This window comes from Acomys russatus, chromosome 25, assembly GCF_903995435.1.
Source record: "Acomys russatus chromosome 25, mAcoRus1.1, whole genome shotgun sequence".
Lineage (NCBI taxonomy): Eukaryota > Metazoa > Chordata > Mammalia > Rodentia > Muridae > Acomys > Acomys russatus.
Genome location: NC_067161.1, coordinates 2,330,248 through 2,354,876, shown reverse-complemented (window position 1 = coordinate 2,354,876; position 24,629 = coordinate 2,330,248). Strand labels below are relative to the sequence as shown.

The following is a 24,629-nucleotide window of genomic DNA, read 5'->3' as shown; positions in this document are numbered from 1 at the left end:
TTGCTAAACCAGGGCATTAATGCCTGTACAGTTTACTTTGAACAAAGTTTGAGTTTGAGGCAAAATAAGACACCTTAAGTGTTGCCTGCTGCAAAACAGGTATCTGGAAACCAGACCCCTTCTGTTCCTCTCCTGTAAGAGAACTAAGTTCCATGTGAGAAGGGAGGGCAGGGAGATGGAGGAAGAAAACAGACCTAATTCCCTGATCTCAAAGAGGTATTGAGACAATACACTTCTGCATTAAATTATATTCTGCCCAAATTCATATATAGAAAGAGGTTTGCAGTCGATGAGAACAGGTCATTGCAGACAGATACAATGAGTTGAGGAGTTCATACTGGAGCCCAGTGGCTCACTCATTCAACCAGACTGGTGCCATCACTGAAACAAGGAATTCAGGTGGAGAAGCTTGCAGGTAGATAGTGTGTGAAGTGAAAACTGACCTCTATAAGCCAAAGACTATTAAGACACCAGCTAGCCAGGCTTTCCTTCAGCACCTTAGAAAGATGTACCATCGGCTCACACCTTAATTTTGGACTCCTAGCTCCCCAAACTGGAGGTCAACACATTTCTTCAGTTAACATCACCCACTTTTATAGGACTTTGTCACATTGCTGTAGCAAGCTAGCCAGGTGGCCCATAAGAATATAGTTACACATCATTCAACAAAAGAGATATATGTTCTAGGAAGCAAATTGTTGGGCTGTTTTGGCAATGTGCAAATATCATTGTGTGTACTTACACAGGCAAAGATGACTGCAGCATAGCCTGAGTGATATTTTGCAAGATCACCACCACTTGTACACATTAATGTAGTGTAAAATTGTCTTTCCTGGTGCTGTAGAAGTGAGGTTCATCTCCAGGAGGATGTGATGCTCATACCAAGAAGTAAAAGACAGTTCAATATTCCTTTCACAAACACAAAGCAGCATGTTTTATGGACTAATAATGGCACTTAAAATATGGTTAATTGTCACCTTGTAATTAGTTCTAACATGCTTGGGTACCTGGTTTCTAATCCCACCATGTATTAAGACCTTAAATGATGAAGAACAAAATGGATTGTTCGGTCTGTGGCTGATAGAGAACGCCCATGCCAGGACAAAGGGAGAGCACAGGATAAGAGTGGGCAGAGGGGAGGGTGCAGGGAGAAGAGAGAAAGGCATGGGAACAAAACCACAGCACTCTGAGGCTGATGAGCGAAGGGTCAAGTGCCCACTCGCGGAACTCTTTCGTGAAGTTGACCAATGTAGCTGGTGCAGGCGTTGAACCATTCTTTGTATCTCCAGTGACGGTCCTGAGCTATCAGTGGCTAGTTACATACCTGTCTTAGTCCATTTCCTTTCACTATGACAAAATACCTGAGACAAGGTCATTTACAAGGGAAAGATGATAATTTATCTCAGGTTTTAGAGGCTGACAGCCCAGGATTGGGCAGTTCCATCTGGCAACGGCACCATGCTGCATCTGTTCATGGCAGGACACAGAAAGACAACTGGGTGTGGGCAGAGACAGGCACTGCAGAACACAAGGGGCTGATACCCACTCTCAAGGTAACTAACACAGTCCCATGAGACCTTCATCAAGCCTTCCTAAAGGTTTAGTCATCTTCTTGAGGTTTCATGACCTCTCAGTAGTGTAGTTATACTGAGGGGTGGATTCTAGCATTAGTCCGAGAGGGCACATAGCACCCCATGGTCACACTGTAGAGACGATCTGTTTTAGAAGTGATAACAGAACATGGTAGCAGAAATGGTAACTCTAAGTGCATTAAGCACACACACAAGGGCACTTCAGATTAATATTAAATGTCTCCTAACTGTTTGCATGAGTTTATGGGCACCATATACATGCGGGAATGTATAAGGTGCAGGAGAGGGCATTGGCTAACCTAGAACTGGATGGTTGTGAGCGCCCTGCAGGTGCAGTGCTGGGAGCGCAGCAGATCCTCTGTAGGAGCAGTGAGCACTAAACTGTGTGCATTATAACGTTTGTTGCTTCTGTCACGCCACCAAATCATGCCTCCCACCCTGCCCTCTCTTTACAGTCCTAGACAGCAAATGAATGTCTCTTCTCCAGAGCTCACACAAAACCGGTCACAAGTGAGCATTAAATAAACATTTCACAACTTTGGTTTTAAAATATTCCCACCATAAATGGTCAAATTAAAAATAAGCCATTGCATACTCTGAAGATGTAAACCTCAGAGTAACACAAGCTGCGGTTGCCAACGGCTTTGCGGCTGCGCGTTTGTGCCTTTTCCTCCACTGTGATTTGGTGCTTGTCCCTCTGCTGCTGAGACTCAGTGACATGGATTTCACTCTCTTCTGCATTCATATCTCCTGGCGAGGGAGTGCCTTGCTATGTCCTCTTTTGACTAATTCTGGGTAATAATGACTACGTTGTTTTTCTTGCTGTGGCAAAAGACATTTCTACATGGGATTTCAAATAATATAATTTTCAGGTTCCCCTTAAGAGGATGCTGGGCATAAAGATTGGGAAAGGTTAGAACAAAAATGCCGAGCTAAAAGCCAGAGTTCTGCTCTGACTTTGAATGTCCACTCTCTTTGTCCTTGTGATGATAATTACCCGAGCAATTGGTGCCTGCCGGGGCATCTCCCGACCTCTCTGGTTTGTGTCCAAGTATTCTGAAACTTAACACTCTTCTTCTCATGGCCACATTATGTGGCTTTGATTTCCTGGGTAATTGGAGGCAATAAAGCTTCTGTAACTGTGTGTGTGTGTGGGGGGGGGGGAGTACCTGCTGTGAATCACCTGTGGTACTAAACATATTCTGCTCTGTGTCTGTAAAGCCTGCAGCAATCTTAAAAGGGAGCTGTTATGGGCCCAATTTGGAAGTTAGAAGGCTGAGGCCCATAAAAACTTTATGACACACCAAAGGTGCTCTAGATAGACGAAGCCAAAGTTTGAATCCCAAACTACTCCTAAACCACACCCCTGTTTCAGTTATGTTAGCCACTATGGTGTGGGAAAGGATGGGGCTGAAGGGAGCCATGGGCAGGACCAACATGGCTTCCAGAGTCAGAGTAAAACACAGTCCTTCTCAACTGTTGAAAAGTTTGAAAAACAATTTTTAATGAGATTCCTTAGTATAAAAACCAGAACCTTCTCACAAAGTACACATCCTGGAAGACCAGAAATACTAAGCTTTGTGGAAATGAATGAATGCACGAATCTAATGAAGAGGTATGCGCACAGAGGGATTCCCTGAGGAAGCTGGGTTTTTTAAAAGGCTTATTCACTCAGTGAATGCAATGTAAACTGCTCTCTGATCAAGAGAGAAACAAGCAAGCATGGGTCTGGACAGGGCTTATCTTCTTTCACCTAAAGAGGGAAAAGGACTGGAGGTAGGGGGCTTCCCTCCCACACTGAAGGCTCAGTGCGAGTCTCCATGCCTTTCTGCTGGATCCTAGCAGCAGCCTGGCTCAGTGGAGACAAACCTTGAAGGAAATCTTTCTGCTGTCAGGGCACACTATTTGTCTTTGGACCAGTCATTGGCTGTGTCTGGGCTTTTGTTACTGTTGTTTGTTTCTGTCCTTCTGTGTGTGTTTGTGTGAGGGTACATGCAAGTGTGTGCAGGTGGAGGCCAGAGGACATGTTCGGTGTTCTTCACCAGGTATAATTCATAGTTCTTTCATTTTGTTTTTGTTTTTAGTTGATTTATTTATTCACTTTACACTCCAAATGCATCACCTCCCTTTTCTCCTCCAAGCCCCACTCTGCCACCATGCCACCTTCTTTCCCTTTCCTCCCTCCCCTTTTCCTCAGAAAACGGGAGCATCCCCCCCCCCCCTTACCAACGCACCCTGTCACATCAGTCACATTAGGACTAAATGCCTCCTCTTCTACTGAGGCCAGACAAGGCAGCCCAGCTAGAGGCAAGTGATCTAAAAGCAGGCAACTGGGTCCTTGTCAGAGACAAGCCCTGCTCAAATCGCCTGATGAAGATCAAGTTCCATGCCCGTCAGTTAGTCAGTTACATATGTATAGGAGGCCTAAGTCCAGTCTATGGATGCTCTTTGGTTGGTGCTTCCGGCTCTGTGAGCCTCCATAGGCCTAAGTTAGTTGACTCTGTTGGTGTTTTTGTGGAGTTCCTGTCCTTTTCAGGTCCTTCTATCCTTTCCCCCCACTCTTCAAGAAGACTCCCTCAGCTCTGCCTAATGTTTGGCCATGGGTCTCTGAATCTGTTTTAATCTGCTGCTCTCTCCACATCTGATCCCCACCCTCACTCTCCACACCCTCTCCCACCCATTTCCCACTCTTCATCCACTTCCGATGTTTATTCCATTTCCACTTCTGCGAGGGATTCAAGCATCCTCCCTTGAGCCCTCCTTGTTACTTTGCTTCTCTGGGTCTGTGGCTTGTAGTATGATTATTCTGTACTATATGGCTAATAACCACTTATGATTACATACCGAGTATGTTTTTCTTGGTCTGGGTTACCTCACTCAGGATAATATGTTCTAGTTCCATCCATTTCCTGCAAATTGGCATGGTTTCTTTGTTTTTAATAGATGAGTAGTATTCTATTGTGTAAATGTACCACAGTTCTTTATCCATTTTTTTTTTTTTTTTGGTTGAGGGATGTTTGGGTTGTTTCCAGGTTTTGACTATTATCCCAGGAATGCAGGGATGGTTCAACATACGAAAATCCATCAATGTAATCCACCATATAAACACACTGAAAGGAAAAACACATGATCATCTCATTAGATGCTGAAAAAGCCTTTGCCAAAAATCCAACACACCTTCATAAGTCTTGGAGAGATCAGGGTTCCAAGGCCCATATCTAAACATAATAAAGGCAATATACAGCAAGTCTACAGCCAACATCAAGCTAAGTGGGGAGAAACTTAAAGCAATTCCACTAAAATCAAGGACAAGGCAAGGCTGTCCCCTCTCTCCATATTTATTCAATATAGTACTTGAAGTTTTAGCTAGTGCAATAAGATAACTAAAGGAGATCAAGGGCATACAAATTGGAAAGGAAAAAGTTAAAATATTGCTAATTGTAGATGATATGATAATATACATAATAAGTAACCTCAAAATTCTACCAGAGAACTCCTATAGCTGATAAACACCTTCAGCAAAGTGGCTGGATATAAAATTCACTAAAAAAAAAAAAAAATCAGTAGCTCTCCTGTATACAAATGATAAGTGGGCTGAGAAAGAAACTAGGGAGACAATGTCCTTCCCAGTTGCCACAAAAATATAAAGTATCTTGGTGTAACTCTCACCAAGCAACTGAAAGACCTGTATGACAAAAACTTCAAGTCTCTGGAAAAAGAAATTGAAGAGGATATCAGAAGATGGAAAGATCTTCCATGTTCATGGATTGGTAGGATTAACATAGTAAAAATGGCCATCTTACCAAGAGCAATCTACAGATTCAATTCATTTCCCATGAAAATTCCAGCACAATTCTTTACAGACCTTGAAATTCTAAATTTAATGTGGAGAGTAGTGGCTCTTTCTGATATGGACTCTGTTGCATGCTTTTCAATCACTTCCCCCTGGAGGGCTGCCTATTCAGGCCACACAGAAGAGGATGTGCTCAGTCCTGATGGAACTTGAAGTGATAGGGTGGCTTGGGGGAACTTTTCTGAGAAGTAGGGAAAGAGCGAAGTCGGGGGGGGGGGAGTGGGACCAGGAGGAGAGGAGAATGGGATATAAAGTTAACAACTAAATAAATAAGGTTAAAAGTTTAAAAAATTAAAAAACGTAGGATATCTAAAACCATTCTGTATAGTAAAAGAATTCCTGGAGGTATTGCTATCCCTGATTTCAAGTTGTATTACAAAGCAATAATAATAAAAACCACACAGTATTGCCATTAAAACAAACAGGTCAATCAATGGAATTGAATTGAAGACCCAGAAATAAACCCACATATCTACAGAAACTTGATTTTTGACAAAGAAAGGGAAAAAGAAAGAAAGAAAGAAAGAAAGAAAGCATCTTCAGCAAATAGTGCTAGTTTAACTGGATTTTTGTATAGAGGAGAATGCAAATATTTATCCCTGCACAAGACTCAAGTTCAAGTGGATCAAAGGGCTCAACATAAAACCAGGTACACTAAATTTACTAGAAAGGAAAGTGGGAACCAGCCTTGAACCCATTGGCATAGAGACAACTTCCTGAACAGAACACCAACAGCTCAGGCTCTAAGATCAGCAAATAGTACATGGGACCTCATGAAACTGGAAAAGCTTCTGCAAGGCAAAGGACACAGTCAATACAACAAAATGATAGCCTACAGATTGGGAAAAGATCTTCACCAACCCTACATCTGACAGAAGGCTAATATCCAAAATATTTAAAGAACTCAAGAAGTTAAACACTAATAAACCAAATAATTCAATTTAAAAATGGGGTACAGAGATAAACCAAGAATTATCAACAAAGGAATCTCTAATGGTCAAGAAGCACTTAAAGAAACTCTCAATGTCCTTAGTCATCAGGAAAGTGCAAATCAAAACTTGATTCCATCCTACACCTGTCAGAATGGCTAAAATAAAAAAAAAATCAAATGACATCACAAGCTGGTGAGGATGTGGAAAAGGGGGACACTCCTCCATTGTTGGTGGGAGTACAAACTTGTACAACTGCTTTGGAAATCAATCTGGAGGTTTCTCAGAAAATTGAGAATAATTCTACCTCAAGACCCAGTTATACCACTTCTGGGCATATACCCAAAAGATGCTCCACCATACCACAAGGACACTTGCTCAACTATGTTCATAATTGTATTGGAACAGGGTCTATTACTGGCTTGAAACTTGCCGGATAGAGTAGGATTGCTGGCCAGCAGGGCCAGCTCCTGTCTCCCATTCTCCAGTATTGGGAATCCTAAGTATATTCCTCCACACCTGGCTCCACACCCTAGGTGGGCTCTAGGAATTGAACTTAGGTGCTCACAGTTGCATGGTAGGCACTTTAGGATTCAGCTGTCTCCACAGGGCTCTCTCTGAGCTTTGATTTCCTTACCTATAAAATGACACTATTAAATAATACAGAGAAGTGTTTTCACACGGTTAATGTGCCTTTCATTTGGCCTATGGAGTGCGTGGCCTTCATGGGACTGGACTATGGTTTACATGTACTTAGGAGAGAAGGGAGAGTAGAGTGAAACAGGTGGAAATTCACCCCACCTGCCTGTGTGTCAGGTCCATGGCCGGTTCTACGGTCAGACATGAGCTCTCTGGCTATGTGCTATCTCAGAACATTGAGCCAATCCATTGTTAGGTCAGATCACACCACAGTTGTATTTTCTTTGTTTGTGTATATATAGTCCTCCTGTGTGTGGGGGTGGGAGGTGTGCTGGTACACATGTGCACATATGGAAGTTAATGTCAAGTAGCTTTCTCATTCACTTTCTACCTTATTTTTTTTTTTTTTTGAGGCATGGCCCCTTATTTAACTTGGAGCCCACTGATTTAGCTAGCTGACTGGCCAACAAGGACAAGGAATTGTCCTGTGGCCACATTTTCAGCTGTGGCTGAAAATTTTCATAGTGCCTGCTTCTATGCCTAGCTTTGTGTGTGGGCTCTGAGACATTGAACTCAAGCCCCCGTGCTAATACAGCAAGCATCTTCCTGAACCATGTCACCAGCCCCACAGCCCTGTGTTCTACCTTAATTACATTAATTACTCACAAGAGCTCGGAGCTTTTATTCTGTGAACTCCAGCTAGAATCCCAAACGGGGACAGGTTATCTTCCTCTAGCATTCCCCTCCATTCACCCGCCATCCGCCCTTTACCTGAGGTTGGAAGCTCGCTCAAGGAGGGGACATTGTATGACACTCTCTTATCCTTCTTGGTCTCTCTTTGTTTCCATCCTCAGACCTTTCAAGATCAAGGCAGCCAGGCACTCAGTGTCTTTTCTTCTCTAGCTCATCTTTATCAAACTCTGTTGTCTTGCCAACCTTGTCTTGTCTTTAATATTCTAGTGAGTGGAGATGAAAAAAACTTAGGGGGAAGTGCCTTCGAAAGATAATAGCTCGACTTAAAAATTGATTATTATCTGGCCTTCAAATGACTTTTGAATGTCAGAGATTTGAATGTCAGCTTCCAGAGAGAGAGAGAGAGAGAGAGAGAGAGAGAGAGAGAGAGAGAGAGAGAGAGAGAGAGAGGGAGAAAGGAAACACCCAAAACATCCTAGAGTCAGACTGCAAGGTTCAGGATAGTTCCACCACTCTCACAGGATATAATGTTGGACAAAACCTCTCTGTGCCTTGATTTCATTCCATGTCAAATACGTTTGAATAAACAGATACACAGAGATTCCTGGGAAATGTGCATGAATTCATATGTAAAGAATGCCTCATTCCTCATTAACCTTCTGCACTTGTTATATAGAAATGGTATTAACACCACCACCACCACCATCACCATCATCATCACCATCACCCTTATCATAGTTGATGCTGTCATTGTCATAGTTTTCATTTTCCCTTGCCTGTATTCCTCCTCATAAATTCTAAACTCACAGTTCTACTTAGCACATGCCAAACATAAGTTTTCCAGAGCAAATAGTGATTTGTTCTCTCTGTCTGTCTCTGTCTGTGTCTCTGTCTCTCTCTCTCTCTCACGTGTACACACACACACACACACACACAGCCCCCAAAGGGAGAACAATGCAGACTAGGAAAACGCCTTCAACACACGATGCTGGGGGAAGTGGATATTCATATATTCATGTGTAGAAGTTTAGATACCTGTTCCTTACCCTCTATGAAAGATCAATTCAAAAGAGATCAAAGACTTTCATGAAAGATGAGAAACTTTGAGACTGCTAGAGCAAAGGCACAGGCAAGGACTTGTGCAAAGAACTCCAATAGCTCAGTAACCAAACATGACCAGTGGAATTGCTTCCCATGAAAAAGCATCATGCACCCAGGATCAGTCAACAGAGTGAAGTGAGAGCCTGTAGGGGTGGGCAGAGTCTCTGGCACCTCTCCAGCTGACGAGACATTAACATATAGAGTATGTAATGAACTAAAATACATATCAAAACAGGAATAATTCCATCTACACATCAGCAAATTAGCTGGACAACTCTCAAAAGCAGCGTCACCAAGTGTGAGCTGGAAGGCACTGACGGATGTGCCTAAGTGGATGGGGAAAACCCCATGAGGCCTCAACCCAACAGGAAGAACTCTAGGTAACCAAGGAAAGCTGGGAGAAGGCGCAGTGAAATTCTCCAGGCAAGAGCACACGGATCGGTTGTCCAGTGCTGAAGAGTCAGCACTGAAAACAGACATACAAGTAGCATCATATGGAACGAACACAGTATATTTAGGAATATATGTACACACACACACACACACACACACACACACACACACACACAGTAACAATTTGTGAAAAGATGAGGCTGTGCATTTGAAGGAGGATAGCATGGATGTATGGGAGGGTTTGTAGTGAGGAAAGGGAAAGGAAAGGTTGTAATTATGATCTCAAAAGAGTTAATGGTCAATGAATGTATGACTGATGTTCAGGCTCCATAGCCACCAGGGGGATATAAGCCAAGACTTACACGGGATCCTGTCTCCCCCCAGTCAGAATCGCTATCACCAAGAAAACAGCAGCAAATGCTGGTGAGAATGCTGGGAGAAGCAGTCTTTACTCACTGCTGCGGGGATGTAAACTGGTGTAGCCCCTTGGAGAATCAGTATGAAGGTTGCCCAAGGAACTAGAAACGGAGCTAAAACTGATGCTGCTCAGGCAGTCCAGGGATGTGGGTCAGCACGCCACAGAGATGTCTGCGCCCGGATAACCTACACATTAGCCTCCGTGTCCAATGTGATACACACACAGTGGAGTTTTATTTGGTCACACAGAAAAACAAAGGTTATGCCATTTTCTGGGAGCAGGATGGAGCTGGATACTCAGAAAGACACATGGTACATGTTCTCCCTTATATGTAAAAATCTAAAGTTACAAAAACATTAAACACATAATATGAAAATAAAAGATGAAAGGGATCAGTGGGATTTGGAGAGGCAGGGACGAGAGGGGGTAATAATGGATACGAATGTGGGAAAAATAGATGATATGCTGTTTGAGGTGTTATAATAAAATGCATAATTTTATATGAGTAATGATAATAAAAAATTAAATATACGTTTCCCAGTCACTGTGTTCTAATGGATAAAGTTTGTTTCCTTCTGAAGATGAGCTAAAAATTATAATGTCATACACACACACACACACAATATATATATATATAATTAACTACACAATATATATATATATATATATATATATATATATATATATATATATATAATTAACTACAGGGATGGAAATCAGTGGGAATTGGATTTATTACTATTGGGATGGAGAGCTAAGATATGCAGGTAGAGTGATCAAGAAGGATGCAGTTGACAATGGATCAATGATGTTAGTGACATCAGAATGCATTCATACACAGGTACAGGTGGTTACATATATAGGTATTTGTAAACATGCGCATATGTCTATATCCTTTTTATTTCATCTGAGTGATATGAGACGCAGCCACAGCTCCCTTACATGTATTTTATCCAGGAAAGTGAAGCTGATCCTCGAAGAGATAGATGATCCTTGGGCCTACAACAGAAGTTAACAGAGGTGGGGAGACTCTCAGCCAACCAAGTGCTTGCCATGCAAGCACAAGAACCCGAGTCTGATCCCCGAGTCTGAACGCAGAAAAGATGGGCTGGGCAGCCCAGAGCTACAGTCCCAGGACAGCGAGGGGAGCTGGAGATAAGAGAATCCTTGGCCAGCTAGGCTCTAGCCAAATCAATGAGCTCGAGGTTCAGGGAGAAAGCCCGTGTCAACAAATATAATAGAGGGTAGTGGAGGTAGACACCTGGCACTGCCTCCTGCCTCCCCATCACACCTACAAGATCATCCACACGAACATGCCTACGCATGCACATGGTCCTCGCTGACAGGGCTCAGGGAATAAGTAAAGGGGGCAGGCTTTGCAAAGGTGTTCCCAGAGTGGCATCAAAGCAGCACTTTCAGAGGCTCTAGTATGTTTCCTTGCTGTCCGCCTCCCACAAAGGGTTTTGGGGCTCTCTGTGTTGTCATTCCTTCCAAATGAGCCAGTGATCATTTGTCTTTTCTGCACAGAAATTTAGAACACCCTCTCTGTAACTGGGTGGTTTTTTTTTTTTTTTTTTTTTTTTTTTTTTTTTTTTTTTTTTATACCCTAACTGACATGATCTTAATTGCATCCACTTTATTTCTATTGAGCGACCAAGATATGGGACATAATAATGACATTTCTAAGGCGGTTACCTTGGTGTAAGAATAGTAGATGCTTCCAATTAGATTAATTATGCCTAGATTTTCTTTGAAAATGACTGTCTGATACATGAGGCCCCTCTCTACCTTAAAAGAGAAGTGCAGGGATGCCAGCAGCTCCTTGCATGCTAATGGAGGCTGCTGATGGAACGTGACTAGGGTCATGAGCAGCAAAGGCTTTGGAGGCTTTCTGAGGGCTGCAATGAACTGTGGCATTATGAGGTGCGCCACTGTTGTTGTTGTGCTGGACAGAGAGTCTGTTTCTGTGCAGGTGCGTGAGATCTCTCTAGAGCTGAGGTGTACCCAGAAGTCACTCTTCCGAGAGAAAGACACTGCTCATGCTACCAGATTCCTCTACAGCCACAGCTATGCAAAAAAAAAAAAAAAAAAAAAAAAAAAAATATATATATATATATATATATATATATATATATATATATGTATGTATGGATAAGTGTGTATTTGTACTCACAGCTACCACATGCATATGCATGCGCACATTTATATTTCTTTTCTCATCTTGGCAGTGGCATTTGCAAAGTGTAATCTAAATCTCACTTCTTTGGCTTCTTCAATAACATGGATGCTCTGCTTTCCTTAAATATCAGGCCGGGCTTTGCTCTCACCTGCCTGTTTATTGTCCCCTTTGCTGAGTATGTTTCGGGGAGGGCTTAACCAAGCAGCAGGCTATGGGGTCTAACCTAGCTTTTTTGCCCAGGAAAACAAAAACAATGTTTCAAAACTCAGCCATAAATGTCTGTTTACCAGTTCTTTTTTTTTTTCCTCTTTTTTTTTTTATTAATTTATTCTTGTTACATCTCAATGTTTATCCCATCCCTTGTATTCTCCCATTCTCCCCCCCCCCATTTTCCCATTATTCCCCTCCCCTATGACTGTTCCTGAGGGGGATTACCTCCCCCTGTATATTCTCATAGGGTATCAAGTCTCTTCTTGGCTACTTGCTGTCCTTCCTCTGAGTGCCACCAGGTCTCCCCCTCCAGGGGACATGGTCAAATGTGAGGCACCAGAGTACGTGAGAAAGTCGTATCACACTCTCCACTGTTTACCAGTTCTTGATGGCTTCCCCGAGGGTGGGGATTTTAATATTTCCGAATAGCCAGTGCCTGGAAACTAGCTAAGTCGGCCAGGACATCACCTCATGTGGTTCGAATGCGAAGCAGATGCAGGGCTTGGAGCAGCCTCGCCTCTCCCTGTGAGAGGGTTCATTTCGGTGAGCTGTCTCTGTCATACCTACTTATGTTCAATAACCGCTCAGTGCCCTTGAGGTAGCACAAAACTTAGCAGAAATAATCTAAAAGCAAAAGCTCTGTAATGGAATATTAAGCATTCTGTTTAATAATATAAAAGCTATTCCAAGATGTCCTGTGAAGAACGTCTCTTCAGGGCTTTTCCCCTTTTAATGAAGTGGTTAGCATTTCCTTGGTGAGCTTAGAAATAGGATTCGAGGATAGTGGTGAGGGTCCAAGACATAGGGTCAGAGATGATGAAGGGCTAGATTCATCCTGGAGGACTGACTTAGAGGATGTCACTTCTAACTAGACAAGCTTGTGTTTGAGATCTCTTCCTGGAGGGGTGAAAAAACCTGGCATTGAGTCATTAGTTAATTAGTTTACTGATATCTTTGGGTTTTCTTTATGCACCACTCAGTCAACCTTTATTTTACCTTACTTTTAATTGACACATAATGATTGTACATATCTAGAGGGTAAAGTGTGGTACCCTGATACATGGATTACACACCCATGTAATGGTTAAATTATGGAGATCAACATATCTGTAACCTCAAGCCATTTATCATATCTTTGTGGTGAGAACATGAAAAAAAAAATCCCTGTTCATGTTTTGTAGATAGGCAACCCTGCTATGAGATGAAACACTAGAACTTCGTCCTTTTATCTCACTATAGAATGTTGGCTTTGTACCTGTTAACAAACCTCTCACCCTGCTTTCCATCTGGAAGTTTCTATCCCAGCTTGAGATCAAGCCAGGAGGCAAGAAAATTGTTCTGTTTTCACACACACACACGCATGCGTGCACGTGCGCACACACACACGGAAGCACAATGGAAGGTAAAGTGGTCACGTGTGCCAGGCATGATCAAAAAAGAGCCCTTGAGCCAAGTCTGGTGTCACCTGGGTTTGAAAAGAAGATTTTCCTGAAATAGACACCAGTATTTCTTTGTATAATATCCAGGCTAGTTTCACCCTACAATGGCAGGATGAATATTTGTGACAGGGGCCCCAAAGCCTAAACTATTTGACCTTTTATGAACAACCCTAGACCCTGAATGGGAAAACCTGTTCCAATCCAGGGTGAGCTCTGGAGCACCCACTATTCTCTCCAAAGTTACCCCATCTTGAAGCAAGTGGCTGCACTTTGCACCTTACTGTCAGTGAGGCATAGGTTGCTGGCCACCCAAGTGTTGAAGATGAGATTGAAATGCACCAAGCCCAGTATGCCGGCTCCAACAGCTGCGAGCTGGCATGCCAGCAGCTGTGTGAGCTGTCAGCAGCCAAGTGTTGCAGAGGCTGGGGGGATGAGTGTGATGCCAGCTAATGGGGTCTCCTGAGGTAGCCCCAGCATCTACAGTGTGCATCTTGATGAATACAGGTGCTTTCCAAAGCTGGAGAGATCCTACCAGAGCCCCTGGCTGAGACTGGACACTGTCTGTCTCTCCTGGATTGACCATTCTTGTCCCCCTCCCTCAAGCCCATTTCATTGCTCTCTAGGTGAAGGTGGGTGGGGGTCTGTCAGTGAACTGGCTGGGCTCTAATAGCCTCTGCTGCCTCACTTTGTTCTCCATTCTTTACGCTGTACTTTCCAGCCACGCTTGTCTAGAGACCAGAGACCACTCTCCAGGTGCCGAGCCTGATACCTCCGGTGGCACCCCGCTAGCTGATTCCCCTGCCTGTGACATCTCTTTAGTGCCTTCCTCCATCTGCTACATGTGACTGATACTCTAGTTTTCCTTCAGATCTCATCTCAGAATGCATTTATAAGATGAACCTTCTGAAAAATTCCCTTCCCACAGTTTTCAGTCCCCCACGTAGCCAATATTCTGGATGTGCGCTTTATCATCTTCTGTTTAGCTTATGTAAACCTTGGTGTGCAGAACTAGGCACGTTTTCTTCTGGAAGATAAACACTAAAACATTTGCCCTGCTTCCCATCAGTCTCTGGAAACTCCCTACATGTGTAATGTGGATTTACTTTAAAACTTTTCCCCCCTAACAGTTGCATGATTTTCTACCATTTGCGTGTATAACCTATGCCCAGAGCGCATATGTAAAATGTTTTTTTAAAGAATTCCCATAATAGGGAAGAGGTCCCCCTCAGTCACAGACATAGGGGAGGGGAGTAGGGGGGAAGCGGGAGGGAGGGAGGAATGGGAGGATACAAGGGATGGGCTAACAATTGAGGTGTAATATGAATAAATTAATAAAAAAAGAATTCCCATAGTAGTAGTTCAGGTTTTTTTCCAGTTTACATTAACAAACAAAACACAATGAAATGATGAAAAACAAAACAAAATAAAACAAAACAACAGCAACAAAAAGTTTGTGAGCAAAGCTCCTTACATTCTAGCAATTATTTATTTCTGTAGGCTTGCTCAGCACAGATGATGCTGTCTGCTTCCCATGTACCTGTGCTGGAGATTTCAGTGCAGTGTGCTAGGTTCCTTTCTGCAGGTGAAGTGGGCTGAGTAGACTGCAGGAGGTCGGAAGCTTATGAGACCTCTCTGCTGCCAGCACGTCTGCCATCACTGGTGACCTGCAGTGCTAGCGCTTGTCAGCGAAGGGGCAGACTCTAGGAGCTCTTCTGAGTTGTATTTCTTTGAACACTACTGAAGTTGAACGTCTTGCTACACAAAGGTTGTTGGTTCTTAAATTTGTGAGTGTGTGTGTGTGTGTGTGTGTGTGTGTGTGTCTGTGTGTGTGTATTGGGGTGTGTACATCAGTGCTCACACATGTAGAAGCCAGACGTTGGGCGTCACCTCTGTGAGCTCCACCTTATTCTTTTGAGACAAGGTCTCTCACTGAACGAGAAGGTTGGTGTTGTTGCCAGGCTGGCTGGCAAGCTCCCAGGGTCTAGCTGTCTAGTGCTAGAAGTGCAGGCAGACCTGTCCATGTGTGTGCCTTCTTGACATGGGTGTCAGGATTTGAACTCACGCCTCTTGGCCATTTCCCAGCTCATTGGTTTTGTTATTTTAAAATATTTCTTTCAGTTTTAATTCTGGGTCTCTGCATGTGCCTCTGCGTGGGTGTGTGTATATGAATATTAGTTCCCAGGAAGCCCACGGATGTTAGGTGCCTTTGGACCTGGAGGTACAGGTGTTTGTGAGTGGCTAAAAACGGGTGCTGAGAATCAAAGTTGAGTTCTCTACAAAAGCATAGTGGACTCCTAAGCACGGAGCCATTTCTCCAGTGCTCTCACACACTGTTTCTGCTAACACGGGGACCTGAGCAATGATGGAAACACGGCGTGCTATCATTCTACCTGATGCCCTGCCCTTCATGTCCATAGCATGGGGGAGTTTTAGGATGGAGGTATGGGATGAAAGTGTGGGCGCTTGGAAGGTCTTGCTCTGTTTATGACCATCCCTGTCTCTTCCTTTTCAGATGCTACCCAGATGAACAATGCAGTGCCCACTTCGCCTCTGCTCCAGCAGATGGGACACCCCCATTCATACCCCAACCTGGGCCAGATTTCTAATCCATATGAGCAGCAGCCTCCAGGCAAGGAGCTCAACAAGTATGCCTCCTTAAAGGCAGTAGGTAAGGGGTCCTGCATGCTCCTGTTTTCCTTTTCTTCCTCTCCCCTGCTCAGTTTCTCCATATGAATTTTATATTTTTTACTTTTATCTCTTTATTATACCTATTTTTTCTGTTCATCTATCCTATCTATTATCTATCTATCTATCTATCTATTTATGTATCTATCTATCACCTATTGGATTTATCTATCATCTATCATCTGTGAATCAACTTATGTATGTATCTATGTATATGCCTATGTATGTATTTATCTTCCTATCTACCTACCTATGTATTTATGAGTCTATCATCTGTATGTCTTCTGTCAATCATCTCTCTACCTACCATCTATTGATTTATCTACCATCTATCATATATGTATGTATGTGAACCGATTTATGTATGTATATGCCTATGTGTGTATAAATTTATATATGTATGTATGTATGTATGTATGTATCTGCCTATATATGTGTGTGTGTTATGAATCTATCATCATCTATTTCTATCTATGCATAGATGTGTATTTATGAATCTATCTATATCATTTATCTATCATCTGTCATTTTCTATCTATCTGCCATCTATCTATCTACAATCAGGACTCCGGCAGCTGCTCCCTCTGACCTGGTTCAATCCTGCCTTGTTGTGTGGGGCAGGGGGGTCATCTGAGATACCTCCTTAGTGAGGACTCTTTCTTAGGGAGAAAGACCTGAGTGCTCATGTGGCCCCACTTATGTGGGACCTCCTTCAGCATTCCCCATCTTCCCTGGGTGGTCCTCAGAATTCTCAGAAGTAGAATCTGGTCTATTGGTCTTAGCAATGTCTTGGCTCTTAACAAGGTCACCCCCACCACTCACATATCCCCTACCATCTCTGAGACGCTCATGGGTAGTGTGTAATCTTAGCCCAGGTAGCTAGCTTCTCTCCTTCAGGGCATAACATTTCCCGGGGAAGGATGGTTTAAACTCCAGAGCTACTATAAATTTTGTTCTTACCAAATGCACAACATTACATTTGACTTCCTGTGCGCACAGTCTCACCGACTGTGGAAGAAAACTCAGCAGCTCAATGATTAGATTAACACATTGAGACCAAAGAGGTGATTCTACAGACCCAAGAGCAGTGGTAACAGAGCAGAGGACTATATGGGTGCTCCTGTCACCCTAGTATCAGTCTCCCAGCCCCCTGTCTCCCCAGTCTCTTCCCTCAGACACATCCCACTGGATGGAGCTCCAGCCACAGCAAAGTTGTCAGTTCCTGATTAGTGACTGGTTACGGCAACTCAAGTTCTCACTGATGGATTCAGATTATTAGAACCACCTGAGTGAGGTAAACAGCACCAAGGCCCCCAGGCCACCTTGCGGATTTTTAACTGAGCACATTGAGGATGGAGTTGAGATGTGGATATTTGAAACAAACAAACAAACAAACAAACAAACAAAATGAGCTGGAGAGATGGCTTGGTGGTTGCTCTTCCAGAGGACCCTAGTTAGTTCCCAACACCAACATGGTTGCTCATAGCCATCTGTAACTCCAGTTCCAGGGGATGGCCTTCCCAAGCGCCAGGAATGCACAGAGGTACATGACTAAACACCAATGTATGCTAAGTAAAATATCTGGATATTTCTAATGTGACTCCAAAGCTGAGGGCTACTGATTTAGACTACTCCATAAGCTGACACTCAGGAGAACTGGATGCCATCTCGGTGGCTTGCTCTAACATCCTCTCCCAAATCTCCTACCAATTTTCCACGTTCTTGCTTCCTCCGGACCTGGGAAGTTTGTTTCCTTCCTGCTATGTCCCGTGAGTTCTATTTTCTTGTCCTGTCCTTAAGGAGAAGTTTTTGAGGCTGCCTTTCCTCTTAATCTTCCACTTCTCTGAGTTTATTTTTTGATGAGCTGAAAAGATCCAGAATCCTGGCTCTACCACACAGCTTCTGTGTGACTCTGTGCAATACCTAACCCTCAGTAGGCCTTGGTTTTCCCAGACTATAAAATGGACAGATAGAAGCCTTTCAGCTGAAACAAGCAAAGTCACATTGTTCCTAAGATTGTTCCAGAGCCCTACTGTCTCGTGAGCAGTCATGCTGACTCCTTTCTCGGTTCTAACTTATCTCGGGCTCAGCTTGGGTCCCTGTGAAAGGTCTCGCTGTTATCTGTAAATATTCTCCTTATGGAGATCTCGTCCCCTTCACAAATGAACCGACTACCAGGAGTCTCTGAGTCAGGGAACGACTCCCCTTGGATGGAGTTCCATTTGGCTGGTTGGTGGAGTTCTTTCTGCCCATCTGGTGAATCATTTATTCTAACGTAGTTTCAGTTCCAGGAAATGTTTGTTGGGTAGGAGATGCCACAGATACATTGTCTTTTCTTGTCAATTGTTCATCTTCTTTTCTTCCAGGCCCTCAGTAGAGATGAGATAGTAGATACTCTTTGATGGATTTAACTATGAAATGTCCTATTCCCAGAACCCAAGGTTCAGACACCACCATGTGGCTCTGATGTTTGTGATATCTAAGGTTGATGCTGATAAAAAATGTTCCTAAAGCAAGTGTATTGAGGCCTCACATAAGGCTAGAAACAGGCTAGGTAATTAGCGTTTGTACCAGAAATCGAAGCGCTCCTGTTTCCCAGTTTCTCAGGCCTTCAGGATGAAATAATCCGAAGAGACTGAGACAAATGTACAGTAACCATATCTAACAGAGACACGGCTTTTATAAATCTTCAGCCTGGTAAAGCTCTCCCTACTCGCTACCATCATGTCTCCTGCCTTATTTCTTTGCCTCCCCAACCCCTTTCTTGGTTCCACACTGCAATCTTGCGCAACATGCACATTCTAAGCATCCCGTGTTACCAGGAAGGTAGAGGCACTGCTGCCCAGGAGAGCAGGTGAGCATGCCTTCACTGCTCACCCGGCCCGCAGCAGCAACCTGCAGGCACTGTTCAGGCCCCGCCTCCCTTTCTGAACCACCCCCCCCCCATTCAGTGATAAATAACATCTGTTGTTCCATGTGGTTCTTCTTTAGACATTAAAAACAATCAGCCCAGATGTGTTTATTTCTTTGAGAACTGGACACATTTCCCCATGTAGCTCACTTCTTTCACTTAGGGCTCTCCTCCACCAGATACTTAGGAGCTGTTTGGGTAAATAATTGATGAATGTTCCAACACAGCTCCTTCACCCTTCCCAGGATTTCTTCAGGGTTGCTTTAGACAATAAATGTCTGCAGAGCATTTGGAATAAAATTTGCAATATGAAAATACGTTTGGCACTCCTTATGTAACCCTTCCTTCCTTCTGCAACCAGGAACTCCTGGAATATTTGTTGCCCGAATGAATGAGCTTGCCTTTGACAGGAATCAAAGACTAGCTAGATTTTTGAGAAATCAGCTTTGTATCTTGGATCAAATGGAAGGGTCTTTCTTGGGCTTTTCCCCAGTCTAGTGAGTGCCTAACTGGCTCCCTTCCTCTTGCTCCTTGGACAGCTGTAGAATTCTTGGGCTTTAAGTGTGGTGGGGGGTCTGGGTCTCCTCTGAGTGGAGGAGTTTGCAGCTGAGGAACTGCCTGACCCAGTGGCTCTCCAGGATTTCAGCATCAGCCTGCATCAGTGAACTCAAACCTTATAATAAATGTTCTTTCAAGGGTTCTTTATTAAGGTGTAATGCAAACTTGGTGTGAGTGGGGAAATGCATTTCATTAGAGGATCATTACCTCCCAGGAGCAAGGCTGTTTAAAAATGGCTTGCCATCTAAATCTCTGCAACCTCCCAGAGCCGAGCCGGACTCACTATGTAAAAGCTCTCAATCCAGTGGATAAGGGAGGTCTAGTCAGCTTCCAGTGTTAACTGCCAACTTCAAAACACATCCTAGAAATAAATCTACTCTGAAGGCTTTACTCTCCAAGACATCAGGTGCTTATCAGAGGCTCCGCTCCAGTGCGGGCTCTGCCTTTGCTTAGCCGCATGGCTCTGAGCAGCCACTGAAACGCCTAGACTTCTACTTTGTTTGATAAACAAGGAAGCAGAGTGGATGGTCCCCTAGCACTACTCCAATTTTTAAAATTACAATATCAAACCATCCCACCTTTTCTACTTATCAGAACAACTGAGGGCCTTGAAACACCGCACTTATTCATTGCCAGTGCTGGAGGAAGATCAGGTTTGAAGAAAGGCTTACAAGCTTTTATAAATCTCTTATTTAGACCCCCCCCAAATCTGTGTGCCTTTGTCTCTCATTCTATTTTTGCTGTTTTCTTGAAATCACCTCATTTATGCTTAGAGAGAACTTTCTTCTTTTAGACTTCAGGGCCTTGACACACACCATCTGGGCACATCAAGCATGTGACTGTAGAATGGTGCCTGTTCTCGAGGGGGCTCACTGCTCAGCTATTGGCAAAAGACTAGCATACAGGAGGGAGGTGTCAGGAGTTGAGCCACATAGAAGTCTGTGGGGAACCCTATGCTGAGATGAGATCTCATTCATTCACTCACTCACTCAGTCAGTTGTTTATTCTTCAGGTAACTCAATTTGGTGTCCCCTGACTATAGGAGACCTTGAGGCATGGACCTGGCTAACCCCATCCACAGTATCTCTCCAATGCACAGCACCATACGGGGCATTTTGGATTACAAGTGCCCTTTGTAAAGCCAGTGAATAAACACATGACAGGCATCGTGGCAAGCCAGCTGAGGTGACTAGCAAGCCGGAAGAATGTGCATGAGAATAAATTAGTCAAGGCTGAGTTTGGGTTGTGAGCCTAGCCGTTAACGGCTGAGCTATCACCCCAGCCCATCAAGGCTGAGTTTTAACTCCTGATTCAAACTTATTTCTCCTGAGAAGAGGTACTCATAACCCATACAGTGTATGCCTTAGAAGGAGCCAGCGATTCAGCCTGGGAAAAGTTCTTCACATGCAGTAACTACTTCCGGTCATTACATTTTCCCTTCCAGGACTGCCTGCCAGTTGCGTCCTTCCGCTAGTCTCCCAGATGCACCAGGACCTTGATTGGCATACATTTCAATTTGAGAACTAGGGGAAAGTGAGAAAAGACTAGATCCTGCCTGTAGGGCAGACTGATAAGTATGATTTATGGGGAGGATGACTTCCTTGGAGACTGTGATTTGGGTCACATGTGTCCATGAGACATGCTTGTGGTCACACTGCTGTCCATGTGACACGCTTGTGGTCACACCGCTGTCCACGATCAGAGAAAGATCTGGGGGCCCTGCGACTACTTCTAGATGACCTTGGGATGGGGCAGATCACATGGCAAAGCCCTGCTCACAGGGCCCGCTGAACTTTACCTCATGGCCCTGTCACTCCTCCCTGTTTGAATGATGGGGGGTGTACGGTTCAGGTCCCCAGGGGCGACATGGCAATTTGAAAGTCCTTTGGCACGGAGGCCAACCGGACATGTTCAAATGGGTCCAGAGCTGTGCCCTGCAGTCATTCCTGTTACAGGGTGCTCCTGATTCGCCTCTCATTTGTCAGCCTGCTAGGTCTCTGGAAATCACACAGAAAATGTTCTGCACTTGATCTGCCCAAGAAGCTTCCTAGCAAAGAAAAGGAGAGTCAAAAGCAGGACTCACTGATTGGCTAGGCTTCCAGCCAATGGGATGAGGCCTTCAAGGCAGAAGACTGTTAGGAAGGAGGGGGGTACATTAAGAATCCTTCTTATATTTGTTTATCTTATGAGAAGCCACTTGAAACTCTGTTAATAATATGACTTCACTTCCCAAGAGCTACTGGGCACATCTGGAAGGGAGTTAGATTTGGAATACCTGATTTACAACTGAATTCTAGCCACACAGCTGTCTGCAAAGCAATGTGTTACTCATTACGGAGATTTTCAAGCAGCAAGCTCAATCCCCTTAGCTTGGGGGGGGGAGGGAGGGAATTTCCCTACTTAGGAAAAAGTGACTCTGGAGAAGAGAGAATTCACTCACTTTCCACAATATCTTCCACATTTAGGCATTGTAGTGAGGCGGGTTGTCTTCAAGGCAGCTTTTAAAGCCACCAGCAGGCGAGTATGTGCCAGTCTCGAAATTGGAGCTTGCCTTAACAATGGTGTACCCTCTTTCAGAAGAATTTCTGAAGCAAACAGAAAGCAAATCCCATCTCTTGTCATCTTGTGTACATATCAGTAAAACCAATTTCTCATAAGCCAAATTTTCCTTTCTTTTGTAGTGAGTTTAAATTTATAGCCAGACCGCTGTTTGATAATCCTTCCTCTGCTTGATGTAGCCTTGGTATGTTCAGGGCACTTCTCTTGACCTATTAGGCCTTGCAGGAATACGTGCATATCTAGTTCAAAGTCACACTGGCTCCCTTTTTTGTTCCCTGAGGCCCCTGAGGCCCTATTCCTTGGAGGCTACAGCTGAAGCAACATGCACCTCTTGGGTGTGAGAGTACCACAGACATGGGTCTCCTGGCAACCAAATCAGTATCTCTCGATTGTTATTTTTTTAGGAAATTCTGATGGTGACTGGGCAGTGGCGACGCTTAAGTCACCAAAAGGTACCGTATTCCTTTTTTTTCTGGCTCTTTTGTCCAGGTGTTGTCAAACTCAACCTTAAATAATGAAGGGACAGAGTCCCGGTGTTTGTATGTGACCCAGTCATATGTGTGTCTGCCCTGATCGATACCGGTAAGTCTGTGTGATTTCCAGTGTGGAGGTGTGTCTTGTAGCATGTGCGGGCACATGTGCATGCACTTGGGTATGGCGTCCATGCTTAGTGCTGTTGTTGGACAATGTGTTAGCTCTTTGATCCCCTCCCAGTATTTGTTGTTGTAAGGAAACGCCTCTATCAGAAACATCCAAGGAAAGACAAATTCCTCAAAGGGAACTAAAAAAGCAAGGTGGCAAAACCAAAACACAAGGTAAACTAATTCTGGAAGTATCACTGGTGGTGCCTGGCGAGGTGCACAGTCCTTATGGCCATGTTGTTGACCATTATTCTGGGGAATTAGAATTTTAGGGGAAAACAACTTGGTTCTAACTTTCCAAGCAGAGTGACCAGCGGGACTAAGGAACTTTCTGAGTTGAGTCTTTGCATGAACTAGTTGGGCGACTAGATCAAGTGGGGTGGCTATAATTAATGTATTAATTCTCTATTGTGTTGCAGGACACTGGCCCTTCACACTTAGTGTGTTGCTTAGCTCTCCAAACACATTGCTGAGTTTTTTAAAAAAAGATTTATTTATTTATTATGTATATAGTGCTCTGCTTGCATGTACACCTGCTGGACAGAAGAGGGCATCAGATCACATTAAATATAGGTGGTTGTGAGCCACCATGTGGTTGCTGGGAATTGAACTCAGGACCTTTAGAAGAGTAGTCAGTGCTCTTAACTGCTGAGCCATTTCTCCAGCCCCGCTGAGTAGTCTCATACCCATTCAGAGTGAGGTCATAGATGTCCAAGTGAGGAAGGGTCATATGTACCCTAAAGGAATCAAGCCACTAAACGTAGAACTGAATTTGAGAGTCTGTCCCTCTGATGCTAATGGACAAGTTGTTCCCATGGGGGTGGGGGATGGGAAAAGCTGTTTCCAGAACCAACCATGAGCGTTTGTTATTCATCCCTTATACACTGCTGGAGCCCACAGTGGAAGTGGAGTCGCTGGCCTTTCTAAGATGTCATCTATTCAACTGACAGAAGACACATGAAAATAAGAGTAGAGGTTTGTACAAGCAGGCTACCTTCTTATAAGGAAGAGACAAGCTGGTGGGCTGGGCTGAACACACATGGATTCCAGTCCTGCCCTTAAGAACTCTTTAATGACCTTAAACTGAATAAAAGCAGGTGACAGACGATGCAAATTCTTGTCAAGATACCTGTGTTTTGCCTTTCAAAGCATCCTTCTGACTGCTCAATGGGAACTGGACTGCAGATAATTGGACCGGGGCTGGGGGTACCAACGGGGTGCTGTTGAAGGCAGATGGTGTCCAGCTGGCATAGGTGTAGGATAGAGAGAAGAAAACAGAGTCGGAGGTAGCCGGGGAGCTGCAGGAGAGGTTAGCACATGGGTGTGATGGGGATAACGACAAGGGAAATGTGTTTTGCACGAGACGCATGTGAGTACTAACCGCTCAGGAACTCCTGACTTACTGGGACTTGGATGGAGCTTCAGGAGTTGAATTGTCTATAAGTTCTGGGGTGCTGCGCTGCTGACCTGGGTACTATAACAGCACTGCTGAGGGACATCTTGTGGAGACGGACATCTTTGCATGAGAACATGGAGCATCTTCCCAAGGCTTAAGAGAGAAATGCAAAAGAATTTTTACAAAAGCTCCCAGACCTCAAAAACAGTTTGGGTTGGAAAGTGGGGACACGATAGTCCCATACCAGGAAACAAGTTCACGCTTAATAAGAATCCCCTGACTACCAGGTTGTTGATGAGAGAGAGTGTGTGTTTTGAGCTTTGCATTAGATAATAATTGCTCACATGTCAGATCCCATTTTTAGAAATACAAACAATTTAGAACATGACAGACCTCCTAATTTTAGAGACGTACCCCTCAATGTCCTGTGAGG

The 24,629-nt window shown here is 44.0% G+C and overlaps 1 protein-coding gene across 2 annotated transcripts in view; it reads left to right on the top strand.

The window, feature by feature from the left end:
- Window positions 1-24,629, top strand: part of Shisa9 (shisa family member 9) — a 290,093-nt gene that overhangs the window by 253,015 nt on the left and 12,449 nt on the right. The window contains exons 3-4 of one of the 2 annotated variants that reach the window (XM_051167342.1): window positions 15,959-16,114; window positions 22,564-22,611. In XM_051167342.1, coding sequence (XP_051023299.1) covers window positions 15,959-16,114; window positions 22,564-22,611 — 204 coding nt within the window. The remainder of the gene's footprint in view (window positions 1-15,958; window positions 16,115-22,563; window positions 22,612-24,629) is intronic. The other variant, XM_051167343.1, reaches the window with a different exon arrangement.